The sequence below is a fragment of the Nomascus leucogenys genome, chromosome 17 (assembly GCF_006542625.1).
Source record: "Nomascus leucogenys isolate Asia chromosome 17, Asia_NLE_v1, whole genome shotgun sequence".
NCBI classification, from domain to species: domain Eukaryota; kingdom Metazoa; phylum Chordata; class Mammalia; order Primates; family Hylobatidae; genus Nomascus; species Nomascus leucogenys.
Window position 1 is genome coordinate 12709763 of NC_044397.1, and position 26473 is coordinate 12736235.

General features: G+C 34.3%; 1 protein-coding gene across 2 annotated transcripts in view; it reads left to right on the forward strand.

Annotated features, from left to right (window-relative positions):
• The window catches only part of SCN3A (sodium voltage-gated channel alpha subunit 3), a 114854-nt gene that overhangs the window by 63876 nt on the left and 24505 nt on the right, over positions 1-26473 (forward strand). For both annotated transcript variants that reach the window (XM_030796293.1, XM_030796292.1), the window contains 8 exons: positions 571-703; positions 1567-1805; positions 6515-6688; positions 7649-8005; positions 9832-10302; positions 22304-22424; positions 23913-24067; positions 24829-25002. In XM_030796293.1, coding sequence (XP_030652153.1) covers positions 571-703; positions 1567-1805; positions 6515-6688; positions 7649-8005; positions 9832-10302; positions 22304-22424; positions 23913-24067; positions 24829-25002 — 1824 coding nt within the window. The remainder of the gene's footprint in view (positions 1-570; positions 704-1566; positions 1806-6514; positions 6689-7648; positions 8006-9831; positions 10303-22303; positions 22425-23912; positions 24068-24828; positions 25003-26473) is intronic.

Genomic DNA, 26473 nt, shown 5'->3' on the forward strand with positions numbered 1-26473 from the left:
AGGACTCTAAAATGTGTTTTTTTTTTAATAGGATAAGATATAGAAATAATTAAAGAAATTTCAGGAAAGCACACACATTTCATCATACATCTGTGTTTTTGCATGGAAAAAATTGGCCCACATATGTCAATATTGTCAATATAGCCTCAAAGAAAATAATTCAGCCTTGAGACTATATAATCATAATATTTACTGGGGGGAAATTGATCTGATTATTAATCATTGATAGAAGATAAAAATAATTTTCACTGAATGAAATAAAATAATAAATGACTTTAGCATGTTTACAACAAATTTCCTTGAAAATTGTGACAGGTTAATTAAAATATTTCTGTAATATAATTGTGTTATACAACTGCATCCCGCTGGTGAATTCCTCTTGAAGATTACTACCTGTGAGAATTTTTTTAAAAGAAAACTGTTTATAACTTAGCAATAATTCAATATTTTATTACTTGAAAATTCTTACCTGGAAAAATTGCATGTAGCATGATTTGCCAAAGAAATTCTATGTGGTGTTGTATTACTTATTGGGAAGAGTGGTTTGAGCCATCAGTATTTGGTTTGCAGGGCACCACCACTGAAACTGAAGTCAGAAAGAGAAGGTTAAGTTCTTACCAGATTTCAATGGAGATGCTGGAGGATTCCTCTGGAAGGCAAAGAGCCATGAGCATAGCCAGCATTCTGACCAACACAATGGAAGGTAAGAAGCAGGACCACAGAAAGAAATGTTTGTTGATTTTGACACAGAGGAATGGGCAGCAACTATTTATACACTAAACTTGTTCATACATCACACAGCCCTCACTCCTTGAAGTTTGGAGAGAGGATGTATTAGTACTGCCCTTTTTAGATCAATTATATGTCAGTTCTAACATATGTTCTTTAGAAAACATCAATTACATTTTATATCATGTCTTCTTGGTGTATTAGATATACAGTCACATAATAATTATTTTGTAACAGGCTTCATCCATTAAAATTTCAAGCAATATTTTAAATACATGATGCTAAAATTCTAAAAGATATGTACAAACCACAAAAGTAGATTTGAGTCTGAATTTATACTAAAAAGAAGGGCATACTACATTCTCATTGTGTGCAAGATTAGTGTTGATATGGAAACTATGAGAGGAGAGAATAGTTCATAAATGTTATCACACACATAAGGGATCACAACTTTAGACAATGTTTTTAAAAAGGTACTTTCAGAAGAAACAATAATTATTTAAAATTTTAATAATTGTGTAATGCTTATTTAAAATTCTGTTTTGACAAAGAGCATACAGCAATTTAATCAATCATAACCTAGTCATTTTAAAAGCAAAATATTAAATTCAAAGTGCTTATTTTCTGTATTCAAAAGAGAAAAAATCGATCTATATGACATTTTAATTAACATTTTCTGAAAATATTTAATGGGATTGTCTTCTCAAGTTTCTTAAGTAATATGAACTTCTATTTTCAAATATAAGCATCAATTTTGTTAAATAATGTAAAATCTACTAGCAATAATAACTCATTCTTATTGTTATTTACTACTCTTCCTTGTTATTGTCCCTCCAGAACTTGAAGAATCTAGACAGAAATGTCCGCCATGCTGGTATAGATTTGCCAATGTGTTCTTGATCTGGGACTGCTGTGATGCATGGTTAAAAGTAAAACATCTTGTGAATTTAATTGTTATGGATCCATTTGTTGATCTTGCCATCACTATTTGCATTGTCTTAAATACCCTCTTTATGGCCATGGAGCACTACCCCATGACTGAGCAATTCAGTAGTGTGTTGACTGTAGGAAACCTGGTAAGTACATTTGAAGTTTACTTATTTACTTTGGTAGAGGTGGGAGGGATAGACCAAAGGGAAAGATCTATTTGTGCTGTGTTGAACCCAAAAATTATATCCTCTTTCCTCATAGAAAGAAATATCTAAGGAATATTACAGGGAATCTCAGAGATACAGCCTAAAACTCAACTGGTATGAATGCTGATTGTTTAGGCCAGTGTCTGTGCTGACTGATCATGGTGTCTTACCAGTTGTAAATGTCTCAAAATCTTTACAGTTGTTCTTGCTGGAAATGTGGGTCCAGATAAACCAGGAGATCTAATCCCGGCTCCACAAACATGTGGTTTTAACCCACACAGCCTCTAAAAAAATCATGTCCATTGAAGGGATGACCCAAAGATTGATGTATATGAAAAAAAAGAACATCATTGTTTCAAGTTAACTACCTAATAAAAAGCTTCAGTGATAATCATACAAGAAAACAAATAGTTGCTAAATTTGCATTTGTGATTTAGCCATACCCTGGTTCAAATTACTGAGCATTCATCTGTGTCTGTGTGTCCTGATCAAAATGGGTGAACAAGTAAGAAAAGGGTTTACATATATTATTAATCAAGAGCTTTGTCTGTACTAACTCAAACAAACTTGGGGCAAGGGGTAGTGGGAAAACTGGAATGGAGGGAAAAGGTAGACTAACAAACTAAGTAAAGGGCAGTATTGCAGTCTGACTTCAGGAACAGTTTTCATCAAGGGCTTAGATATGGCCCGCGAGTTCACTGCATCATTTGTCTTTAGGTCAGCAAATGTTCAGTAAGAGCTCACTGATTTTCCATCTTACAACCTCTACACTGAAAAGTATGAATCTCTCTTTGAGTCTCATTCCAAAGACTCTCTTGATAGAACTTAGGCATAATTTGCGTCACATGCTCACGTCTGATTTAATCAGCCTTGGCAGAGGGTGGGATCATGTTGAAAACATGGCAGTCCTGAGGAATCATGCGTGAAGGAGCAATTGCCAACAGAAGGGGGAAAGGAAATGCTGGTGGACAACTGGGTAATTGTGTGCCCTAATAAGTGACCTCAAATTATCTGCATTATTTGACTCAGTAGAACACTCACCATATTCTTGAGATTTTCTTCATCTTTGGCAAAGGCCGTGTCCCATTTTTCTGTTGCCTCTCTCAGTGTTTACATGGTAGTCACTCAATAAATAACCCACTGGTTGATACCTACCCAAAAAGGCTGCTTCAGGTAGCATGATTTTGCAAAAGAGCACAGGATTTGCAGTCGAGTGGAAGTGATTTTGACCTTAGTTGCCTAGTGCTTACTAGTGATATGGCCTCTGGACAAGTCTGATAAACAATCTGAGTCTTTGTTTTCTATTATTGAAATGAATGTAATAATACCCTTCGTGCAGAGTTGTTGTGAAGGCCACATGAGGTAATGTGAAAGCACCTAGACTGTGCCTGGCATCTAGCATGTGCTCAATAAACAGTTTCCTTCCTCATATATATGCTATTAACCTTTTAGACCTTTCTTTGAAATAATGATGGAAAATATTTCTGGTGTAGTTCTTGTATTTTTCCCAGGATATTGGACAGTTAGGGAAGTTGAACAGGTGAAGGAAGATTTTGGAAATTTGCCAGAGTGAAACAGGAAATATAGAATTCCAATGCTGAAGCAGTTGAGTATGGAAACACAGGATAAGAGAGGCTGGATTATAAGATGATTGAATGAAAAAGCACTAGACAAAAGCATCAAATTTAGGTCCTAGTCAAAGTGTTCATGGTAAATATCTGTGTGGTTTTGAAAAGTCACTTAGATCCTTGAGTCTATTTTCTCAACACACGTATAAACAATGAGTGTGTTGGACTAAATGACTTTTTATGTATGTCCCAGTTCTACAATTCTATGACTTTATGTGTAGTAACCGAAATAATGAGGTGGGAAAGTGGAATGGGAGACTGATGCCTGGTAGATTGTGATAGAACCATCTATAAGTTCAGGTTAGTGTTGGGGAAACAACATTTGTCAAGATAGAGAGCATAAATTATAGGGAACAGACTTGAGTTATTTATTTCTAACCATAAAAATAGGAGAATATGTAAACTGACTGTCTCTATTGGTTGATACCTCCTTACTATAATGATTAACATATCAATTATGCATTGCATAACTTACAAAGCATTTGTTCATAGAATATGTACCCATAGAATTTCCTACCCATAACAACCTTTATCATAAATATTTATACATATGAAAGTAATACATATATTTAATATATATGCAGAGAGAGAGCATGTGAGAGAGAAAGAAAGAATTTCTATCATGGGTGCTTAGCTGACTTAGGACTATATTATAGCTCATAGATGATTACACAGAATATTTTGTGGAGAGCTTATAATTTGCTCATTAAAATAAATTTAGAATATCTATGTACTAGTTTATTACTGCTCAAATTATTGCATACTGCCTTATATTCTACATGAGGACATTGAATTGTGGAATTTTCCATCTTAACTTAGATCAATATGCCCCATTTTGCATTCTGTTTCTGCAGTACATAAAAATTACATCACTTCCTTGTTGATGAGATTAATCAAATTTGAGTATCAAGAGACCTTGAATCTCAATTAAGTTTCACTAAGGTGCTCTGTATTTTTGTGGAGTATTTTTTTTATTTTGTTTTTTAATCATTATAAAATGCTTGCACCCATCATAGGGATTCAATCAGCAAAAAACAGCCTATCAATCATAGTAGGTTAGACAACATCTTCATCATAACAAACATTTCCAACTTACCTGACAATGCTGAAACTAGATTAAAATGTACCAAAAACAATCCCATTGATTTTTAGGGCCTTAACTGAAAACATTTACAGAGATATAGCTGTCATTTTGGATTGCTGGTTGTAATAAAAATATTATTTTTATGAAAAGTTTTATGGCGGGATTACATTTTTAGATAAGCATAAATTTAGGGTATATGTTTTTAAAGGCATGAGATCCAGTCATTTTAGAAGAGCTGGAAAGATCACCTTATGATTTTCTATAGAAAGAGATATTTGTAGATTATTTACTTGGATGGTTCTAGCTCACTTTAAATAATATATTTCTATCATCAGAGTGCCTATTTTAAATAATAGCTGCTTCTAAAAGTTTTATACAAGAAATAAAATTTGTATAGTTAGAACTTATTTTACACTTACCAGGCAAACTCACTATTTGAAAAACAAATCTTTGATGCGTTATTCTATAAAATGAAAAATATATTTTTCAATGGGCATTTCACCATATACCTGGATTTTCATGCACTAGGCTTGCTTAAAATACATTTTATTTCTATTTGAGTGAATGGATGACTACCATTAGGCTGTTTTTTTCTGTGATGGGTATTTCCCATCTGTGATTGGAAAAAATGAAGTGTTAGCTGCATTTATATATTCGTAAGGGTGGATCAAGATTTCTTTTAAGTGGAACCAAATAATTGTTACACTGTTATTTTGACAGAATTCCTTCAAGATAAAGGCTGATTTATCTTGATAAATGCTAAGCTTGACTTTACAGTCATAAACTGCAACTTGTAACTATAGCAAATTAAGAGAATTGCTTTAAAAGATTTTCTGCAGGAGTAATTTCATAATTCTTCATGTCCTGTGTCTCTCAGCCTATTATTTTGAGTTAAAAAAAAGTTGTGTTTGTTTCATTGTTTTTCTTTCTATTGTCAAATACACATTTATCTAGCCACTCAAGTGATTTATTAATCTCAATTACATATATATGCATACTGAGTATTTTCTCCTGCTGGTTTCAATTAAATCTGCAGTTTCTTGCTCTACTAATCCATTAACCTTAATTCTGAGGCATACATCCAGAGATCGTTATTATAAACAATTTGTGGCAAACTTACTCTTGTTTCAGGAATGTTTATAAAATTATAGAAATAAGATGGTGTCCCTTAGAAAACACAAAATCAAAAACAAAATATGGTTTTTACGAAATCAATTTTCAATAACTTTCAGTAATATGTGGATTTGTTCCTGATGCGATACTACCCAGAAATAAATTTGGTTGTGATTATGTTAGAAATGTAGTGTACCAACAAGGGCAATAATTCAGTAGCTATTATTCAATACCAGATTTAAAATGTAGACCATGAAATGTTTTAAAATTAGTGTTTTTCTTGGAAATCCAGAAGATTCATTAAATAATACCACTCTACTTAATAAAATACTCTCCTAGAGGGAAAAAAAAAAAAAAAGGCTAGACATTATTGGGTGTGTTGGCTCATGCTTGTAATCTCAGTAATTTGGGAGGCTGAGGCGGGCGGATCACTTGAGGTCAGGAGTTCGAAACTGGCCTGGCCAACGTGTTGTGAAACCCTGTCTCTACAGAAATTACAAAAATTAGCTGGGCATGGTAGGTAGCCCACGCCTGTAATCCCAGCTATCTGTGACGCTGAGGCAGGAGAATCACTTGAACCAGTGAGCCAAGATCACGCCACTGTACTCCAATCTGGGTAACAGAGGGAGACTCTGTCTCAAAAAATAATAATAAAAATAAAAAATGAAAATTAAAAAAAAGCTAGACTTGAATTGATTTGTCACATTCTCTCACTTTAAATTTTAGATATTTTTATTCCTGACTGTTAATGTTCTTCTTTATAAATTCATGTAGCATCAGTGTTTTTCAGTGCTCTTGAAGTAGTGCTGATCTCTATTTTTTAGGTCTTCACTGGGATTTTCACAGCAGAAATGGTTCTCAAGATCATTGCCATGGATCCTTACTACTATTTCCAAGAGGGCTGGAATATCTTTGATGGAATCATTGTCAGCCTCAGTTTAATGGAGCTTGGTCTGTCAAATGTGGAGGGATTGTCTGTACTGCGATCATTCAGACTGGTATCTATTTATATATATCCCTGTTGCTCATTGGCACAACATTTATTTTGAAATTGAATCAATGTATATTTATATAATAATTAATTTTAATTTTAAATTTACATCAATATATGACATTCTAAGAAAACATGTAAACATCCTCTTTAAAGCTAAGTATAAACCGTTTTCCAAGAATGATGAAAGCGTTTGAAATACTTTATAATAATTAGGTATGTAGGGCACATTAGAAAACCTACAAGTACTTTCTAAAACTGTGTTTTAAGTTTACGAAGTTTTTTTGGCCTTACAGTCTGTAAAGATATGCAAATAAAAATTTTAGGCCCCAGTTAATTTTAGCTTTTTATTAACCCTCCTTCTAGGAATGGGGACTGTTTTAAAGCAACGTGTGGGAAAATATTTGATGTTATCAGTATCTTAAATAATTGTATAAAAAACTTTTTGAATTATCACAAAATTTTATTGAGAAATAAGTAAAATGTATTGAAAATTAAGCAAAATGTGTATTTTTTCAATTTTTTTCTGTACATTTTTATCACATTATTTAGGTTATTTTACTTTTATTTTATATTGGCCTATAAAAATATATGATTTATACTTTTAATATTTCCTTTTACTCTCTAAAATAGAACCTGAAGACAACATTAGTTTGCTAATTTAAATATGTCTCTAATCAAAATAACAATTTGTTTACATGGGCATATCTTTTGATGAATCAGAAATGTTTTATTTATTATTTTTGAAATGTTTTATTTTAATTTTTGCACTTAAATTATATTATGACCAGATTTACAATCCTAATATTGTTAACACTATTTTTTCTGGATTTGAAATTGAATTAGTTCAGTATATTTTGAGTTTTTACATCTACCACATGTGGTTCTATGATACCACATACTAATAAAATAATATCTAAAATTATATTATGATTACTACTAAGAGCATCTTTTCACTTGATTACAGCTTAGAGTTTTCAAGTTGGCAAAATCCTGGCCCACACTAAATATGCTAATTAAGATCATTGGCAATTCTGTGGGGGCTCTAGGAAACCTCACCTTGGTGTTGGCCATCATCGTCTTCATTTTTGCTGTGGTCGGCATGCAGCTCTTTGGTAAGAGCTACAAAGAATGTGTCTGCAAGATCAATGATGACTGTACGCTCCCACGGTGGCACATGAACGACTTCTTCCACTCCTTCCTGATTGTGTTCCGCGTGCTGTGTGGAGAGTGGATAGAGACCATGTGGGACTGTATGGAGGTCGCTGGCCAAACCATGTGCCTTATTGTTTTCATGTTGGTCATGGTCATTGGAAACCTTGTGGTACGTATGTATTACAAATGCTCATAAATTAGAACAAGAGCAGACAGTAGCTAGGAAGGTGGCCAGATGTGGTAAACGTATCTCTGGTTTATAGTAAGTGGCCTAGACTGAAATCCCCCTTTTAGCACTCTGAGAATGAGCAAGTTATTTAACTTCTCCTGGGCTCTGGTTTCCCATTTTTTATGACATTGGAATAACAAAACTGAAATCATATCTTTAATGTAAAGATTAAGTCAGGTGTATTTATGAATGCCTGGGGGGCATAAATATTAGATTTTCCTTTCTTCTTCAAAGAAAGTAAATTTTTATCACTAAGAATTGTATCTTAATATTGTTTTGATAAGAAAATGACCTCTACTAAATCTAAAAAGACAACTATCTATTCTATAATCAAATTGCTCTTTGCATGTTCATAATTCATGTAGTTTGCTTACTCAGAGACATAGGTTACATAGCACCAAATTTTGAAGACACATTTCAATGAAGTAGACCATTATATTTTAGCTATGCATTGTAATTATCCAAGTAACTTGGAAGAGGACAAAATGTTTTCTTCCCTGAATTTGCATTACTAAAGGAAAACCAATTATTACAGTTCAAATTATTCATATGTATGGACATTGTCCAGACTCAAAGGACTTACTTTTAACTGTGACTTAAAATCACTAATGTAAAAGCATAGTTTATATATTTATGTGTTTAATGCTTAAATTTCTCAGTCATGTGTGGGCAAAGCACCTTCTTTATGCCATCATATTGGGCCTTTCCTTTGAGGGATACATTTCAGATAAACTTGTTCAGAAGAATGCTACTGGGATACCTACCAACATGCAATTTTTTCTCCAGAATAGTAAATCAGGGAGCTCTAGATTCTAAAAAAATCTGATACAGAAATAAGGAAACAAACTGGGGCTTTTGCCTTGCATGTCTTCCTATAGTGTAACATACTCTGAAACTCAATAACTAACTACATTTCAGGCTAAAAATATTATTATAAATTTTCTTTTACATCAGAAATAGTTAATTATTCCTGCATTAACCGTAACTTATCAGTTGGCTGGGTAACTTTTTCGTATCCCGTAATATTCTGAGAGTTAAAATTGCCTCATACTTTCTACACACACACACATACACACAAAGAAAGAAAGAAAAAGAAAAGTAAGTTATGTGGGTCTAGCCTAAACCCTGGCATACTTTTAGATTTCTCTCCATCTGTTGAGCTATTTGAACACATAAATTTCAAAGTGTATTTGATGGGAAACGTGTTAAGTCGTATATAATTTGCACTTAGAAATTTCTGCTGTTATAAAAGTTTGTGGCCATTGGGCCAAAGGAGTTTGTATTTCAAGTACATCATTTGGCACATATCATCAGGCTATTAAATAAATAAGTTCATTCTTTATATACACGAAGCTAGAAATTCCCTAGGAAAAATATGGTAAGATGAAGTAAGGTAAAATGATTAAGATGAAAGCATCTTTTTTTTTTCTCTCTCTCTCTCATTGGCAGAATCCTTGAGGGTGGGATTTTGTCTTTTCACTGGCAAACCTGAGTAGACACCATTTAAATCTTAGAAGCTCTGCTTTCCTATTGTCCCTCCCAATAGGAAAAAAAGAACAGGTGCTTGTTTTATCATTTTGCCCTTAGAGCAGGATATTAGGTCCTTTAAAGAGTGTGCGACTTAGACATGGCATCTGAAATACAGTAAGCATTCAATAAACATTTGTTGAAATAATTTTAGCAAAGATCTATGAGTTCCCTTTTTAGGCTGTTATTTAAATGCATATTTCAATATTAAAATAGACATTTTTCTTTTTTTCTTTTAGGTTCTGAACCTCTTTCTGGCCTTACTGTTGAGTTCATTTAGCTCAGACAACCTTGCTGCTACTGATGATGATAATGAAATGAATAATCTGCAGATTGCAGTAGGAAGAATGCAAAAGGGGATCGATTATGTGAAAAATAAGATACGGGAGTGTTTCCGAAAAGCCTTTTTTAGAAAGCCAAAAGTTATAGAAATCCATGAAGGCAATAAGATAGACAGCTGCATGTCCAATAATACTGGAATTGAAATAAGCAAAGAGCTTAATTATCTTAGAGATGGGAATGGAACCACCAGTGGTGTAGGTACCGGAAGCAGTGTTGAAAAATACGTAATTGATGAAAATGATTATATGTCATTCATAAACAACCCCAGCCTCACCGTAACAGTGCCAATTGCTGTTGGAGAGTCTGACTTTGAAAATTTAAATACTGAAGAGTTCAGCAGTGAGTCAGAACTAGAAGAAAGCAAAGAGGTAAGAATGCTTTTAAATTTTTTGTTCCGTTTCCTATGATAACCATGTACTACAGTTATTTACTATTTTCATTGTGCTTATATGCATTATCAAAAAGTAATATTGAAAGTCATATGTATATAGTGATGTTGGAAAATCACAAGATACTCTTTATTGGGAAATGTATTTCTAAAAATTCCAACTTTTCACAGGAAATTAAACCTTTCTGAGTATTCGGTATATTGATTTTCTTGATCATTTGAAAATGTGGTTTAAAAATGTGGCCTTTTAGGCCGGGCATGGTGGCTCATGCCTGTAATCCCAGCACCTTGGGAGGCCAAGGAGGCAGAGCACTTGAGCCCAGGAATTCGAGGCCAGCCTGGGCAAGATGGCAAACTCTCCTCTCTACAAAAAAATACGAAAATTCACTGGGCGTGGTGGCACATGCCTGTAGTCCCAGCTATAAAGGAGGCTGAGGTGGGAGGATTGCTTGAGCCCAGGAGGTAGAGGCTGCAGTGAGCCATGATCACATCATTCTACTCAACCCTGAGTGACAAAGCAAGACCCTATCTCAAAAAATAAAAACTAGCCTTCCAAAAAAAGAGATGTTATTTAGTACATTACACTCTCAACTATATTACGTTCTTTAAAAAATAACTTATTTTCATCATCTCCTTACTCTCTATATTAGGTTTTGCTATGATTTTTATATGAAAACTTTATGTACTTTTGTTAACCTCTGAAAGTCTTATTCGCTATGATAGTATTTCATTTATGAAAGTGTTATACACATTAGGAAAGTACAAGTAGGACTGATTATATTTTGCCCAGTCAAGGATGAGCAAATCTATAGTCTTCCAGAGTAACTTGAAAATACTAAGAACTACTTTAAAAAGCTTCACTTGAGGGCTATAGTTATTTTGTAGATTAATAAACCTGCTCTTACTGTTGTATTACTAGGAAAGAGAAAAAAGGAAGGAAGGAAGGAAGGAAGGAAGGAAGGAAGGAAGGAATGAAGGGAGGAGGGAGGGAGGGAGGGAGGGAGGAAGGAAGGAAGGAATGGGAAAGAAAGGGAAAGAGAAAGAAGGAAAGAAAGAAAAAAGGGAAAGAAAGAAAAGAAAAGAGAGAGAGAGAAAGAAAGAAAGGAAGGGAAGAAAGAAAGAAAGGGAAGGAAGGAAGGAAGGAAGGAAGGAAATTGTTCCTACTGCATGATTAGTATTCTTAAGTTTCTATCATAGTAGTAATGGTATTAATTCTTCAATCCTGTGTTGTGGAAAAGAGGATTAAAATTCTTTACTATTATTTATGTATAGACGTTTAATATATAAGAGTACGAAGTAAGTCTAGCACAGATGGAGTTATCAAAGACATGTTCTAGCTTGAGGGTATAATGTTGACACAGTGGGAACCAAACCAACAATGTCCGATTTCGTGAGCATATTTTGGAACTCTTTTTTTTTAAATAAGTGTATCAACAAAACTTGACCTGAAATCCTTGTAATAGGTAGCTGACAGTCTTACAACTCATAGCTTCCTGACCATTTTCAGGTATTTTAGAGTTGCTGAAAGATAGTATAACAATACGTTGGAAAATATTTTGAAAAAGGTAAAATACATACAAAATTAAGTAGCGATATTTTTTCTCTAAATTCTATTTAAAGTCTGCTAAGTCAGTTCAACTCTAATTTATGTTGCTCATTCTGACAAACTAAGAATTCAACTCTAATTTTATTTCCCATCACCTGGCATGAATTTATGTAAGAAGAAATACCAGTCAACAAGAACTTACTGAGCACTTTTTGTGAATTCAGCAATCTGCTGGATACTGGGGGTGAAGGAGAGCTCTATAACAAAACTCTCCTTCAAGGAAATCTCGACATATTTGAGTAAGATAACATGAACTCATGAAATCATTAAAGACCTATTAAAAAGTTTAATCCTGGCCGGGCGCTGTGGCTCACGTCTGTAATCCCAGCACTTTGGGAGGCTGTGGCGAGTGGATCACGAGGTCAGGAGATCGAGACCATCCTGGCTAGTACGGTGAAACCCTGTCTCTACTAAAAACAAAAAACAAAAAACAAAAAAATTCGCTGGGTGCGGTGGCGGGCACCTGTAGTCCCAGCTACTCCAGAGGCTGAGGGGGGAGAATGGCGTGAACCCAGGAGGCGGAGCTTGCAGTGAGAGGAGATTGCGCCACTGCACTCCAGCCTGGGCGACAGAGGAAGACTCCGCCTCAAAAAAAAAAAAAAAAAAGTTCAAGCCTGTCAGGTTGCATATAAGGCTATAGGTATTGAGGAGAGCAAGAATAATTGCTAAATGGAAGAGATAAAATTGAAATAGGCCTCAAAGTTTGGGTCAAATATAGATTAACAGAAAGCAAAATGAAGCTTACTAAAGGAAAGCTGGAGCTGACAGTGAGCTTGGTATTAAAGAGAGTTTAGGGTTATCATTGCAGATTATCAGGCAGTGATAATCTATATGAGCTAAGTGTTGGTTGAATATATAGTGGAAAATATGTTTGAATGTGTGAGGTAGTTTCAGATTATAAAGTTTTAAAGTAAGCCAAAGAGTTCAAAGTTAATAGGGAGCTATTTTCCGTTCTGAAGCAGGGGAAGGCAATTGGAAAGTGGTATTTTAAGAACATTCATTTGATATCAAAGAGTAAAACAGTTTAGAGTGAAAGATAAGAAAGATTATCTTGGGGAATATGGTGATAATCATTCGATAGCAATGAGGTGATAAAATTCTCAGCTAGGGCAATAAATAATGAGAATTGAGACTCATTGACAACTTGACAAACCTACTAAAGAATCTGGGAAAATGGAAAAACAGCAATGCCACTTTCTGAAATGGCCTTTAAAAAAGGCTACCCAGTTTATGTTGGAAAAGGAGTTCAATTGGAATATAACTGAATGAGAAGTGTCAGTGTTGGGAAACAGTCTGAGTTAGAGGTCAGGGTTTAAAAATAAGGTACAATGTTTGATAATGCAGATTTTATAATTACCTGATTCCCTGAAAATGGAGGAGCTCATCAAATAAGTAATTATAAAGTGAAAGAAAAAAGAGAAAACTAGAGACAAAGTAGCATAAAAACTTGGGGTCAAAAGAGGTAGAAAAGCTAAAAGATAGAAAAACTTTTTCTAGATTAATACCATAGAATTTTTTGACATCAGATTTATGAAAAGTAAATATCTTAACTTCCTCCTACCGAACAGTTGGTTTCCAAAGTATTTTAAAAATTTCATAATGACCACAGATATTTCAAATGACTGCTCATTATCGTGCCTTTTTAATGGCTTAAACATCATAAATTTAGAATAACAAGATATAAATCTCTCCTTTGTTATGTCCCTGGAAAACATTTCTTACCTGAACAAAAATGTCTTATGGGGTGATTTAAATAACTACTTTATCCTCCTCTTTCAAGCCAAATTTTGAATACATAGAATTCAATTACAAAATGTAAAGAAATTATTTAAAATATATAAATATGTTAGTGGGAAAATCACTAAATAAATATAAAGGTATACATTTTTATAAAGCCAGAATCAAATTTCAAGTTATCTTGCACAGTAATATTAAATTCAACAATAAATTTTATATGAATGATTTGGTAAAATGAATACTTTAAAAACCCACCAAAAAAGTAATAGGGCAACTCCCATATATGCTCACACACAAGATAAAAAGTAGACAGTTTTTAAAATAAAAAGCCAATACCAGCATGTTCTAATATTACAGAGCAGATTAGATGAATTCTAGCAAAGTGCATTTTTGATTTGAAATTTCCAAAAGCTGCTAGCATGCTTCAGGTGCACACTTATATTGGCTGGGTTATTCCTTTTTAATAGCTATCACACACACATGAACACATTTAAAATAACATATCCATAAAGTGACATTTTGGTTCATGTTTCTTAGGTTTTTGACACAAGTAGCAAGAGAACATTGAACTCTACTTTGCAGAGCACAGAATATCCTTCCTCTTTGCTAATAAAGTGAGCACTCATATAAGTTAAACCCACCAGTTATACATTTTTCACTAAAAAACTTGCATGAAATGTCTGCTTGAAGAGGAGACAGTAAATTAATCATTAATTTAGATGGTATTTGGAAACTCTAGTTACTGTATTTCTTCTGTTCATTTTCATAATAAAGGATACCTGACTAGTGAAGCTAAAGAGAAATTATCCCTAGAAGTTTTTAGAGATAAACATAGGAATTGCTGTTACATATGTTATATATGTGTGTATATATATTATATCTGTATATACGAATACCACTAACATAAATAGGCTGGTATGGAAGCAAATATAAACTTTTGCATGAAAAAAGTTCAGGAAATTGAAGGCATGGATTTCAAAGTAGTGATTTTTTTAATCTTGCAAAAACTTGGAATTATACGAATCTTTTTGAGAAGGTCTAACGTAGAATTTGTTTTTATATTTTTTAAGTTCTCATAATCATAATTTCTTGAAATATTTATATAACTATGAATTTTTACAATTTAATTCTTAAAAGATTATTGGTTTGTTTTCCTAAGTGAAGGATATAGAATAAATGCTTTTAACAATCATATTTGAAGTTGAATTCCAAACACAATCTAGCAATATCGTACTGTGACCTTCACTGCTTACCATTCTTACTTCTCACAGGAGTAAAATCAAGCTGGAGCCATCAAGAATGCAGCTCTGGTGTTTTTTAACCAGCCAGAGGCTCGTGCCACCACTTTTACCCAGGTTATCCAAGCAAGTTGTACATGTACAATCACGTTCTAAATGAATTTTGACTGGCCTGCATGCTACTCAGCTATGTTCCTTCCCCTGCCATGGCAAGGAAGTGCTAGACTTGCCCAGCTGCTCTCTGCTGAATCGTGTGACACATCACAGCATGGTCAGGCGAGATGGGCAATCCCAACATCATATTTAATTCTGCTAATGAGTTTTCTAATTTAGTCTTTAGCCTTTTAAAACCAATTGCATGCTCTATAGGATTTATAATATCTATTTTAAAACATGATAGAAATGTTTATGGTTCAATATAGTCAGGGATGTAGGAGGGCATGCATTTTTTTGTTTCTCTGCTTTTATTTCATTAAAATAAGACCACAACTTTTTATTGTTGATTCAGCCTTTATAAGTAAATTGTATTACCAAAATAAGCCTCACAGGGTTTTTTTCTGATAGTACTGCCATTTTCAGATTATTATATTCAGATCTATGAATATAATTTACAGCCTATCCAATTCATGTGCTCCAGATGAAAATGTTTGCTTTCATGTTTTGGGGGAAAGGTTCTGCAAAAAAAAAAAAAAGAAAGAAAGAAAGAAACAAAAAAGAAAAAAAAAAAGAATAGGGTGATCCTGAGGTTTGGAGATGAAGGGCCGTAGTCTGTATGCATTTGGGCAACACATATCTTGGATTTTCATGTAGGTTAGGAAAAGTTATGTCTGCAAAACCATAGTGATCATTGTAACTTAAAAAAGGAAAGCATCATGATATACGGGGTGAAAATTCTGTATATCTTGATCACTAAGTAATTGGCCTAGTGTACCCATTTTTTATTTGAAATGTCGATGATTTATGTTAATTTCTCCCTAAATGTTCTACCCAAAACTGACCAGGCAAAAAAGAGACTTGGAAAATTTACTATTTTCAGTTATTAATTATTAATTTTAGTTTTGTGAGGAGTAAAGGGCATCTCCCAAGATTATTGTAGATTTGTGGCGTAATGAGCTTTTATTTTATTCTGTTCACTCAACTTTCTCCATTGCTTACTGGAATCTCAGCCAGAGTGCGGGTTCTGGGAGGGAAATTTTGAAGGAAATGTAAAGAGTTCATAAATACTGGGCAGTTTTCAAGGCTTCTGGTGACAAGGAATATCTAATTAGTTTGGGGTTGTCTCTAAGTTTAATTTATGCATACTCTTATTTTCCTTAGGGATAATTGAGAATTAGTTGCAGAATGCAAAAAAATCAGAAATAAAATTATCAATGGAAAATAGTAACAAAGATACAGTCCATGGTGATTTATGCAATTTTTATTCAGCACCAAATTTTTAGATTTAGAATAAAACAACATTATTAGTCATTGAAGAAAATCTGGTTTCTTTTTCTTTTTTCTTCACCAGCAGAATAGAATTAAATGGTACTGGCATATTATTATTTACACCGTGTTTATAGCAGGATTGCCTCCTTTTCAGAGTCTTTATGGAAACTTTGAAAGTAGATGTTTGACTAAGGTCCGGAGCACATGCCCTTCTGGAAAAGGCTTTGTGCTGTTTTTGGAATTTGGAAAGCAATGGAATAATGACTCTAGCTTTCAGTTTCTCTGTTACATGGCCAGTGTCTTCCAAATGCTCTTTGTGAAATTGAATGTGAGATAATTCTTTGAGAGGAGCAGATGGGTGTGTGAATAGCCATTTTAAACCCATCTCAACCTTTAAAGATGGTCTTGGTGCTTTAGTGTACTTCTGCTGAAAAAAAAGAAATTAAAGCTGGTTCAGACGAATACTTTTGTATCCTTTTTGGAAACAAATGGCCTTTTTCTTTTTCTTTTTTGATGCTCTTTTACCCTACTCTTCAACTACACCATAATTATTTTCAGTTTCACATACCATGTTCCTATTCAGGCTATTTTAAAAATAAAAGGAGTTCCGGGGATGTTGTACATTTACTATATGTCCAGGCAAACCAGATGGTGGTGGTTCATATTTTTAATCTTTCGATAAGTGATTGTGAAAAAAAAAAAAAGAGCTACTGGTCTTGTTCTTCCCGCCTAGGACAAGCAACCCAATGGCTTCACTGTGTGGCTGTCTTGTTTTTCAGGTGAAATATCATAAGTCAAGATATGGTTATGCATATCCAAAAGATCAGACTAAGGCCCTGATAGTGTGTATGACCAAAACTTTCCTCTTCTACTAGTAAGACAAAAATCCACAACTTTTTAGAGAAATGGCTAGATTTTAAAGGCAATCTGTAATGGCTGAATCTTTTATTTTGCCTCTTGAATCATACAGCAGTTTGTGAGAGTCAAATATTTGATAGCTGATTGAAAATAAATGAAATGTGAGCGCATTTCAGTGGAAGTAGGCCAGTTGCTAACATTCTCTTTTATCTCTGAAAGTTAAATTTCATTATTTAATTGGATAAAAATCAAGAGCAATATTTGTCATATGGGGGAATTTCTATATAAGGTCACGCTATTGGGCGGCGGGGAATGGTCTCATGGCCTTTTTTGGGTGTTAACTCTATTGTTTCTTATGTTGAAATAACCCATTCTTGTGAGTGGTATTTGCAGTTAACCTTCTTGAAAACTTCATATTCAGGTACCATGTCTTTGAGGACATGGTTCTTGGATCAGCGTGCGGCTTCCACAGCATTGCGCCGGGCTTCTGCTACAGCCAGGCATGTTTTCTGCGGCTGAATTAGGCCTGGAGAATGTTGCATCTTAAAACCTGCTTTCCAGCGTGCATTTGTAGAGCATAAGCCATCATCCCTCTGTAGACCCAGTCGTTTCTACAAGGGATGGAAGAATTTAACCTTTAAGTGCCATAAAACATAGGAGGAGTAGGGAGAAAATAGTACAAGAAAACAAGTTTGAACTTGTACTATGTGGTTTTATATGGAAGCTTTCTATTATTATGCCTATATTCCCAATTATATTTTTCTAACTACTTCAGAACAAGTATGAATTTAGTTATTTAGTATAGTCATCGAGTTCCTTAATATGGTAAATTTAATTTCAGGTTTCTTTGCTTTTTTTGTATCACTGTAGTATCACAGCTATGGCAATATAAAGAAAGTAAGTTATTCTTTATATTTATTGGTCACTTGCTTTTAAATCAGTTATATGCTTTTAAATAAATTTGAAGGTCATTTTGGTTATGGCTATAAGAAGATGTATCACAAACCACCCTTGACTAGAATGTGAATGCCAAAGTGTTGAACTTAATTAGAAAATGTTTAGATTATTTAGATTATATCAGTGTATAGAATTATGTATATAATATAGATATGTATTATATAAATGTATACAATTTAAAATGCTTATATAGTTTTTCAGCGTGTAAATTAGTGATTTAAAAAATACAGCAGTAAAGTTCTTTATGTATCCAGTGACTAAAGCATAGCAGGTAGTAGATCATAATTCGTAAGCTGATGTAATTTAATAAGAAGCTGATTCACAATTTAATTTATAAATGTAAGTAAATGCATAACTTTAGAAATTTTATGTAATTGATAAAATATTTTCATAACTTCATAGAATTAAAACATAGGTACTTTCCTATGATAAATATGTGACTTAGGGCATTAAAAAATACTGTAGTAGCATTTCTGACTAAGAAGATTAAATTGGCCAGGTGCAGTAGTTCATGCCTATAATCCCAGTACTTTGGGAGGCCAAGGTGGAAGAATCACTTGAGCCCAGGAGTTTGAGACCAGCCTGGGCAATATGGCAAAACTCTATCTCTACAAAAAATTTAAAAATCAGCCAGGTCGGCCGGGCGCTGTGGCTCACGACTGTAATCCCAGCACTTTGGGAGGCCGAGGCGGGTGGATCACGAAGTCAGGAGATCAAGACCATCCTGGCTAACATGGTGAAACCCTGTCCCTACTAAAAATACAAAAAAATTAGCCGGGCATGGTGGCGGACGCCTGTAGTCCCAGCTACTAGAGAGGCTGAGGCAGGAGAATTGCGTGAACCCGGGAGGAGGAGCTTGCAGTGAGCCAAAGATTGCACCACTGCACTCCAGCCTGGGTGACAGAGCGAGACTCCGTCTCAATAAATAAATAAATAAATAAATACATAAATACATAAATACATAAATATAAATAAAAATTAGCCAGGCACGGTGGCATGCACCTATAGCCCCAGCTACTTGGGAGGCTGGGATGGGAGAATCAATTGCGTCTGGGAGGTTGAGGATACAGTGAGCCATGATCACGCCACAGCACTCCAGTCTGGGCCACAGAGTGAGACCCCGTCCCAAGGGGGAAAAAAAAAAGATTAAATCATGACTAGGGCAGATTCTTCAACTTGGGAAAGCCGACTTTATGTCAACCTTCATAGATAAGGAAGCCTCCCATAAAACACTTTTTAGTGAAATGCAAACTAACCTACCATCTTCTAAGCTTTGGTTCATAAGGGTCCTGGGAGCTTGCAAAAGCTTTGCCAAGATTCCCTCTGAGCATTCCTTGAGGGGCTTTCTAGAGCCTGAAAGATTATCTTTATAATCAGAAAATCTCTGTAATAACTGTAAAGCAATTCTCCATGAAATGGGTTCTACTCCTTGGACAATAGTAGAACGGTGGCAGGGTTTTTTCCTTGTCCATTGTCAAAAGATATGTTGTGCCTCATAATGCCAGGAGGAGAGAGGTGAACTGTGATCACTGTCCCTCTCTACCTTAAGATGTATAAATACATAACCTCCAGAGCTATTAGAATAGAGATTATTTATATCCAAACAAGTTAACCACATTCACAAATATATGTAATCTAATGACCTTCCCAATAACAAAAAAATACACCCAGAGGTCCATATATGTAAACGATTGATTCCATTGTCATTCAGGTTAGTGGCTATCAACACTTGTGCTGTAAAGGATTTGTTTTAAATATGTATGTATTTGTATTAAACATAAGACACCTGCAGAATACATGGAAGAATTATAATGTGAAAAATTAAACATCTCACAATTATATTAGCAGTGGTAACATGGGAAGTGAAGGGTGAGTATATTTTCTAAAGTTTTCAGATGGAAAAGTACCTGTGTGTGTATACATGTATAATTGATTTTTTATTATTAACATTTTTTATTAAATCATTCCTATTTAATAAGAAAATGCATTTTCTAATATAATTAGATAGACTATCTCAGGACCAGACTCGACTTATATATCAAAATGGAGAGATAGAATTATCTAAAGACTATAATTCTCTCTATGAAGTGACATTAAAAGATATTCAAACATTCATCGATTCACTCTTCATGAACTCAACATAACTATTCAGTGTCTATTCTATACTTGGTGATATACTGGATCTTTTGGTATATATATATGTGTGTGTATGTATGTAGTTGGTATACATGTGTGTATATATATAGATGTATGTGAATATGTACATATATTTAGGAGAATATTTGGTCAAAGGAAACAAGCATAATAGATTAAATGCTCTATAAAATTTAGCATGAAGAAAATCATGCAAGAAAGAATGGCTTCATATAGGAGGTTGAGGTTTACTATGATGAGGCTCAGAAGTTATTAAGTTTGCATTAGCCAAGAGAAAAAAAAAACATGAAACTTTCTATAACTGACCTCAAATACTTTGGTTTCTTATTGTTATTACTTATAAAGTGGATATTATTGCTGTCACTCATCAAAAGCCATAGTAATTAACCTATAAACTACCAGTGAAATTGGAAGAAAAATTAGTGGCTGAGACCAAACAATTATCCAGTATTTTCTTAGTTACACCAGAAGCTGCTACAATTCTACCCAGCAGTAATTTTCCTAGGTCTTTCTTAAATGAATAAAAATATCCTGGCTATAAGAAGTAGAAAAATCCTAGGAGAGGAGAAGATGTCTTGGATTTCCCACCTCTCCATAATGTAGAGGAAATTAATGGTAAAAAAAAAAAAAAAAAAAGACTTGTGCTATCATGACCCTAAGAACTATCAGCCAAAAGTGATGGCCTAGCTTCTCTATTTACCATACTCCAGCCTAGGAGGTACTCTACTAAAAAACTGTATTTTGACTTAAAGTAATTTTCATTATATATATATTTGGACATGGCTAATGTCAGGTTAATATCACCTTTAAAGTAACACCACAGAAAGTATCATCTGGATACTACCCTTTAATTAGTTCACATTGTAAAATATTAAACTACATTTGCATTATGTCTTCATTAAATCAGGAATTTTGAGCCAAATTTCCCCAACATGAACAGTGTTTATGGCCTTTTTAAAAATAACACAGTAACTCTTTCAGAAGGCTTTGGCAGAGTGACACTATAACTCAGCTAACAAAGTTAGTGGGGGCTTTGAAATCATTAACATGTCCATGCACTATTGTTTCATCTTAAAAGTTTTACATTATCTAGGTTGTGCTGTATGTCATGTCTTTGCATCTGTTTTCATAAAACATTGCACAATCCTGTCTTCCCAAGTGATCTCAGAGTACTTATTATTTATTCTTGTAATATTACAGTGGCTTTTCTAGCCATGTGGCATGGCACAATGATTTAGTTAAAGGAAATGTTCACAGCTGGGTCACACATTGAATTCAGAATGTGTTCCTAATGAAAGTCTATAGAGATTCTGGACAATGCCATTTATGAAGAAATTTCCATTTCATTTAGAATTCTTTGACAAGTATTGAATTCAGTTATGCAGTTCAAAAAAAGAGAGAGATCCATCATTTTTCTTCTAGTAGAATAAGAAGAAAATTATGTAAGCCAGAGAAAAATAGAGCACAAAGTTGAAATATAATGACTGAGACTAATGTTAATGTGCTGGTCTTTCTTTCTAAAATTATAGAAACATGGACAATACTTAGAAACAAGTGGTAATATTCTTTGCCCTCTGAAAGTTTCCATCTGAAGAGGTGGAAATTAAAATTTGATTTGATGTATTTTAATTAACGTAATCATTACTAGATGTCAGCATACCACTTTATCCAACTATTCTTGGTTTGGCCTCAATGTATTAAGTTATATTCATATGGCATTCATATACAAATGCAGATCATAAAACAAGTTAATCAGTGTAATCCATCCATTCCAGACCACCCACATTGAATGTTGTCTAAACTTTTTGTCTGATTCAGGTCAGTAGTCACATTATTTTGAATAGTACGACTTGATTTATGTTAAATTATTAGTACATAATGATCAGTAATACTAATAGAGTTAAATGCTATCACTACCATTTTTTTTCACACAATGACACAGTATTTCCCAGTTAATTAAATAAAAGGGGGAAAATCACATCTTTGAAATGGGATTTTGTTTCCAGAAATTAAATGCAACCAGCTCATCTGAAGGAAGCACAGTTGATGTTGTTCTACCCCGAGAAGGTGAACAAGCTGAAACTGAACCCGAAGAAGACCTTAAACCGGAAGCTTGTTTTACTGAAGGTAAACAAGCTCTAATGTGATTAAATACAATCTCCCTTTGTTCTTTAAAGAGACTGAATATGCCTCATTTAAAAACAAATTTATGAAACGAGGTGTGGTGGCTTATGCCTGTAACCCCAAAATTTTGGGAGGCTAGGTAGGAGGATTGCTTGACCCCAGGAGTTTGAGACCACCCTGGGAAATGTAGTAAGGCTTTGCCTCTACAAAAAAAAAATAATAAAGAAAAAATAAATTAGCTCGACATGGTTGTACATGCCTGTGGTCGCTGCTACCTCAGCCACAGCTGTATCTTAGAGCTTTTGCAGGGAGTCAAGGCTGCAGTGAGCCATGATTATGCCACTGCACTTCAGCCTGGGCAACAGAGCAAGACCCTGTCTCAAAAAAAAATAAAAAAAAATACATAAATTAAATTAAATAATAAAAATATTTAAAATAAATAGTGAAGGCATGTTTATCTTTATTTTCCTTTTTTGTCTTTTAAAAAGTTAATCTCTCTAGATTTCTGGATTATACTTACAGCAGTGACTATTCCTGGACAATTAAAATGATCTGATAGGTCTTTTTTTTTTCTCATTCTCCATAATGTGAGGAAGCTAACCCTATGAGATAAATGGCATTCTAGAATGTCATGTCATTGATATTGTAATCCCTTCACAACTCCTTGGCAATGTGTGATTTGATTTATAGATGCTACAGTAATTACATTCCCTCCCTTACAGTTCCAATGTGGTTAATGTGCTCTGGCTACAGCTGTTTTGAGATGTAGCTGTATTGTGAGGCTTTGGCAAGGAAAGCAATAGCTGTTCTCACAGAAAGCAGCACAGTGTCTTGCACACAAATCAATGAATATCTATTATTCAATGTGATTGGACTTAATCTGATGAGTAGTAGCTCAGAGACTTACAGCAGAAGAGTGCACGGGAGTTAGAAATAATGTGAAAGCTAGGAGGGGGAGGACAAAGGGAAAAGAGATACTGACTGACGAGCTGAGTCATAGGCGTGACTAAGAAAAGCACTGAGGCTGAAAAATAAATTAGCTTCGGAAAATTGACAGTGGCTGATGCCTGGGAAGACGCGAGATTTTCTGTGCATGTGTGCATGAAAAGAATTAAAAACCCAGGATCACATCAAAATATGAATAAACAAATCGAACATGTAGTTTTGCCTCAAACGTGAGAGATGCACCTGGACTATTTTCATCAATGGCCTTGAGGCAAAATAATCCTGACTGGTGGTGAAGAATGAAACCATTGTTACTTAAGCAAATCTAGACGAAATATTTCCTTGAATTCTAAGTAGCTGGCTGAGTATATAAGTCTGAGAATAATTCATTATACCGGAGGGATGCTGACAATAACTAGCAAATGAAGGAGATGGTTACCCTATGAAATGATTACCTGGAAGTGGAGTGGGGAAAGAGCAAGAAAGTTTATCTTTTCTTATTTAAGATTAAAATATATTTTTAAATTAACTATATTTGATTTTTAGGATGTATTAAAAAGTTTCCATTCTGTCAAGTAAGTACAGAAGAAGGCAAAGGGAAGATCTGGTGGAATCTTCGGAAAACCTGCTACAGCATTGTTGAGCACAACTGGTTTGAGACTTTCATTGTGTTCATGATCCTTCTCAGTAGTGGTGCATTGGTAAGTGAAATGCTTATTGGCAAGAATCAGATTCTGGTGAAATAGTTTATTCTCCAAAATTACCAGATGCAAACACTGAGCTTCAGAATCAAAAGAAAAGGCATATCTGTGTCTTGCAGAGCTTGGCACCCAAGGTTTAACGACGCAAAATTCAGTTCAGAACAAATCAGCACCATGAAACAGCCAGATGGAATTTCTCATCTGGTGTTTATCTAACAGATGTTTTCCTCACTGAGACAACCGTCTGCAGAGACATTCTGTAACCATGTTACTTTCCCAGTCAAATACTATCCAGTTTTCCCTAATAATTGTATTAACATTTATGGACTAAAAGCGTATTTTAGGGTTTTTTTTTTCATGCATAATCAACTTATTCTCTCAAAATAAGCCAGATCATTCAGGAAATTGTAGAAAGTAATGTTTGAACAGGCCAATGCTCTCTCTCATTAACAGAACTTCTAGTTATTTCTGAGTTCATATTACTTCATTAAAAGCATGTCTTTGTAACAGTAATTGAGATAGAGACTTAGGGGTGAGAAGTAGGAAAGAAAGCACATTTTGAATCACTAAAGGCATGACATTTCCCTGCCAGCATTTTCACACTTAGTTTAAGTCTTTAGATTTTGTCTGATGTTCAATGTTTATGTGAAATATCAATAATCAAATTATTGTTTCGTACTCACTATTATGCTAAGCAATTTTTTTCAAATATTTAGAAGAAGCAAGCCATTTAAGTAAAATAAAATATTTTTGATTCACAGGCCTTTGAAGATATATACATTGAACAGCGAAAGACTATCAAAACCATGCTAGAATATGCTGACAAAGTCTTTACCTATATATTCATTCTGGAAATGCTTCTCAAATGGGTTGCTTATGGATTTCAAACATATTTCACTAACGCCTGGTGCTGGCTAGATTTCTTGATCGTTGATGTAAGTATCCTGAATGATTTTTATAAAATTGTTTTTAAAAGAGGCAAGTTTGACATCTCATATATTTCTGTTATTAAAACTGACTTTCACTAATGATGACATAATTATGCAGTTATTTAAACAAAACTATAACATATGCAACAATGAGGAATATCTCACGGGAAAGAGTAGAGGAGGTCCTAAAAACATGGGCAGTGGTAAGAGCAAACACAGGGAGAGTTGTTCTTTACCACAAACAGACAGCTTTTATTTTTCTGAAAGTTAAGTGCTTCAAGGTAAGTAATAGCTAAATAATATGTTAATTGACAGATGTAAGCACTTAACTTATTAACAGTTCAGTTTAAAAAAACAAACAAACATCTCCAAGAGGCAAAATCAAAAATGACTGAAGGTCAGAAATTGTGTAAACTGCACTTTAATCCCTTTCTAGAGTACGTGTGACTAAATACTGTTAACCCATGTACTGAGTTCATTCAGCCACAGCCACATACCCACAGACACAACAAAATGCATTTCCATTTTTAAATCAGTAGTTAGATCCCAATAGCTAATCAGATATTTACCATGCAAAGAGTTAGGTGTAGGTCTGTTCTGAATCTGATTACCCTCGGGTGAGTAGTCATAGGAACATTGCCAATTATGGAATCTATCTGACTTGCGCCTGTTTTTTTTATTGCAAATGACAGAGAGGCACTGGGACAACATGACAGTCCTCTGATTCCTTGTAGTCTCTGATATTCCGTTGCACAAGGCTTCACAGCCTCCTAACAAAACAAGGTGCTTCAAATACTATCTCTAGCCATTTCCTAGCAATCACAAAGCACTTTATTTTTAGCCCTAACACTTGCCAATATAAATCAATGATTGCCATATGTGTGCATTCATTCTTTTTCTCATTTTTGACGAGTCTGGGTCTATCCAAATTCTACTCTTCTTCCTCCCACAAACACATATTAACAATTATATAACCAAAATGTGTTTAACCCTTTAAGTTGATAAGAAATCTGCTGCCAAGTCACTTTTAATAGACCAGAAATGACTTTCAATTTCCTTGGCTGGCCTTTTAATAATAATAGAGATGAATTTCAACATAACTCTGAAAAGCTATCCACAAACGGAAACTTAATATTTTCACATTCTGCAGCTAGAGTGGACCTTAAGGAATATCTAGGCTTTATTCAAGACAGGAGGAAACTAAAGCCTCAGTTTAAATATTTTTTGGAGATAACACAGCTTCTTAATAATAAAGTTGATACGTGTCCAAATTTACTAATTCTCAATTCAGTGCTCCTTTCCCCCACAGATTTTCTGCCTAACTGATCCATTATAAATGTATTAGTCGTAATAGGCAAATGTGTATGTTTGTGTGTGTGTGTGTGTGTGTGTGTGTGTGTGTATCAGACTGGCTTTGAGATTTAGCGTTTAAAATCTCCACCTTCTCTGTGAAAGATGGAACACTAAATACATTCAA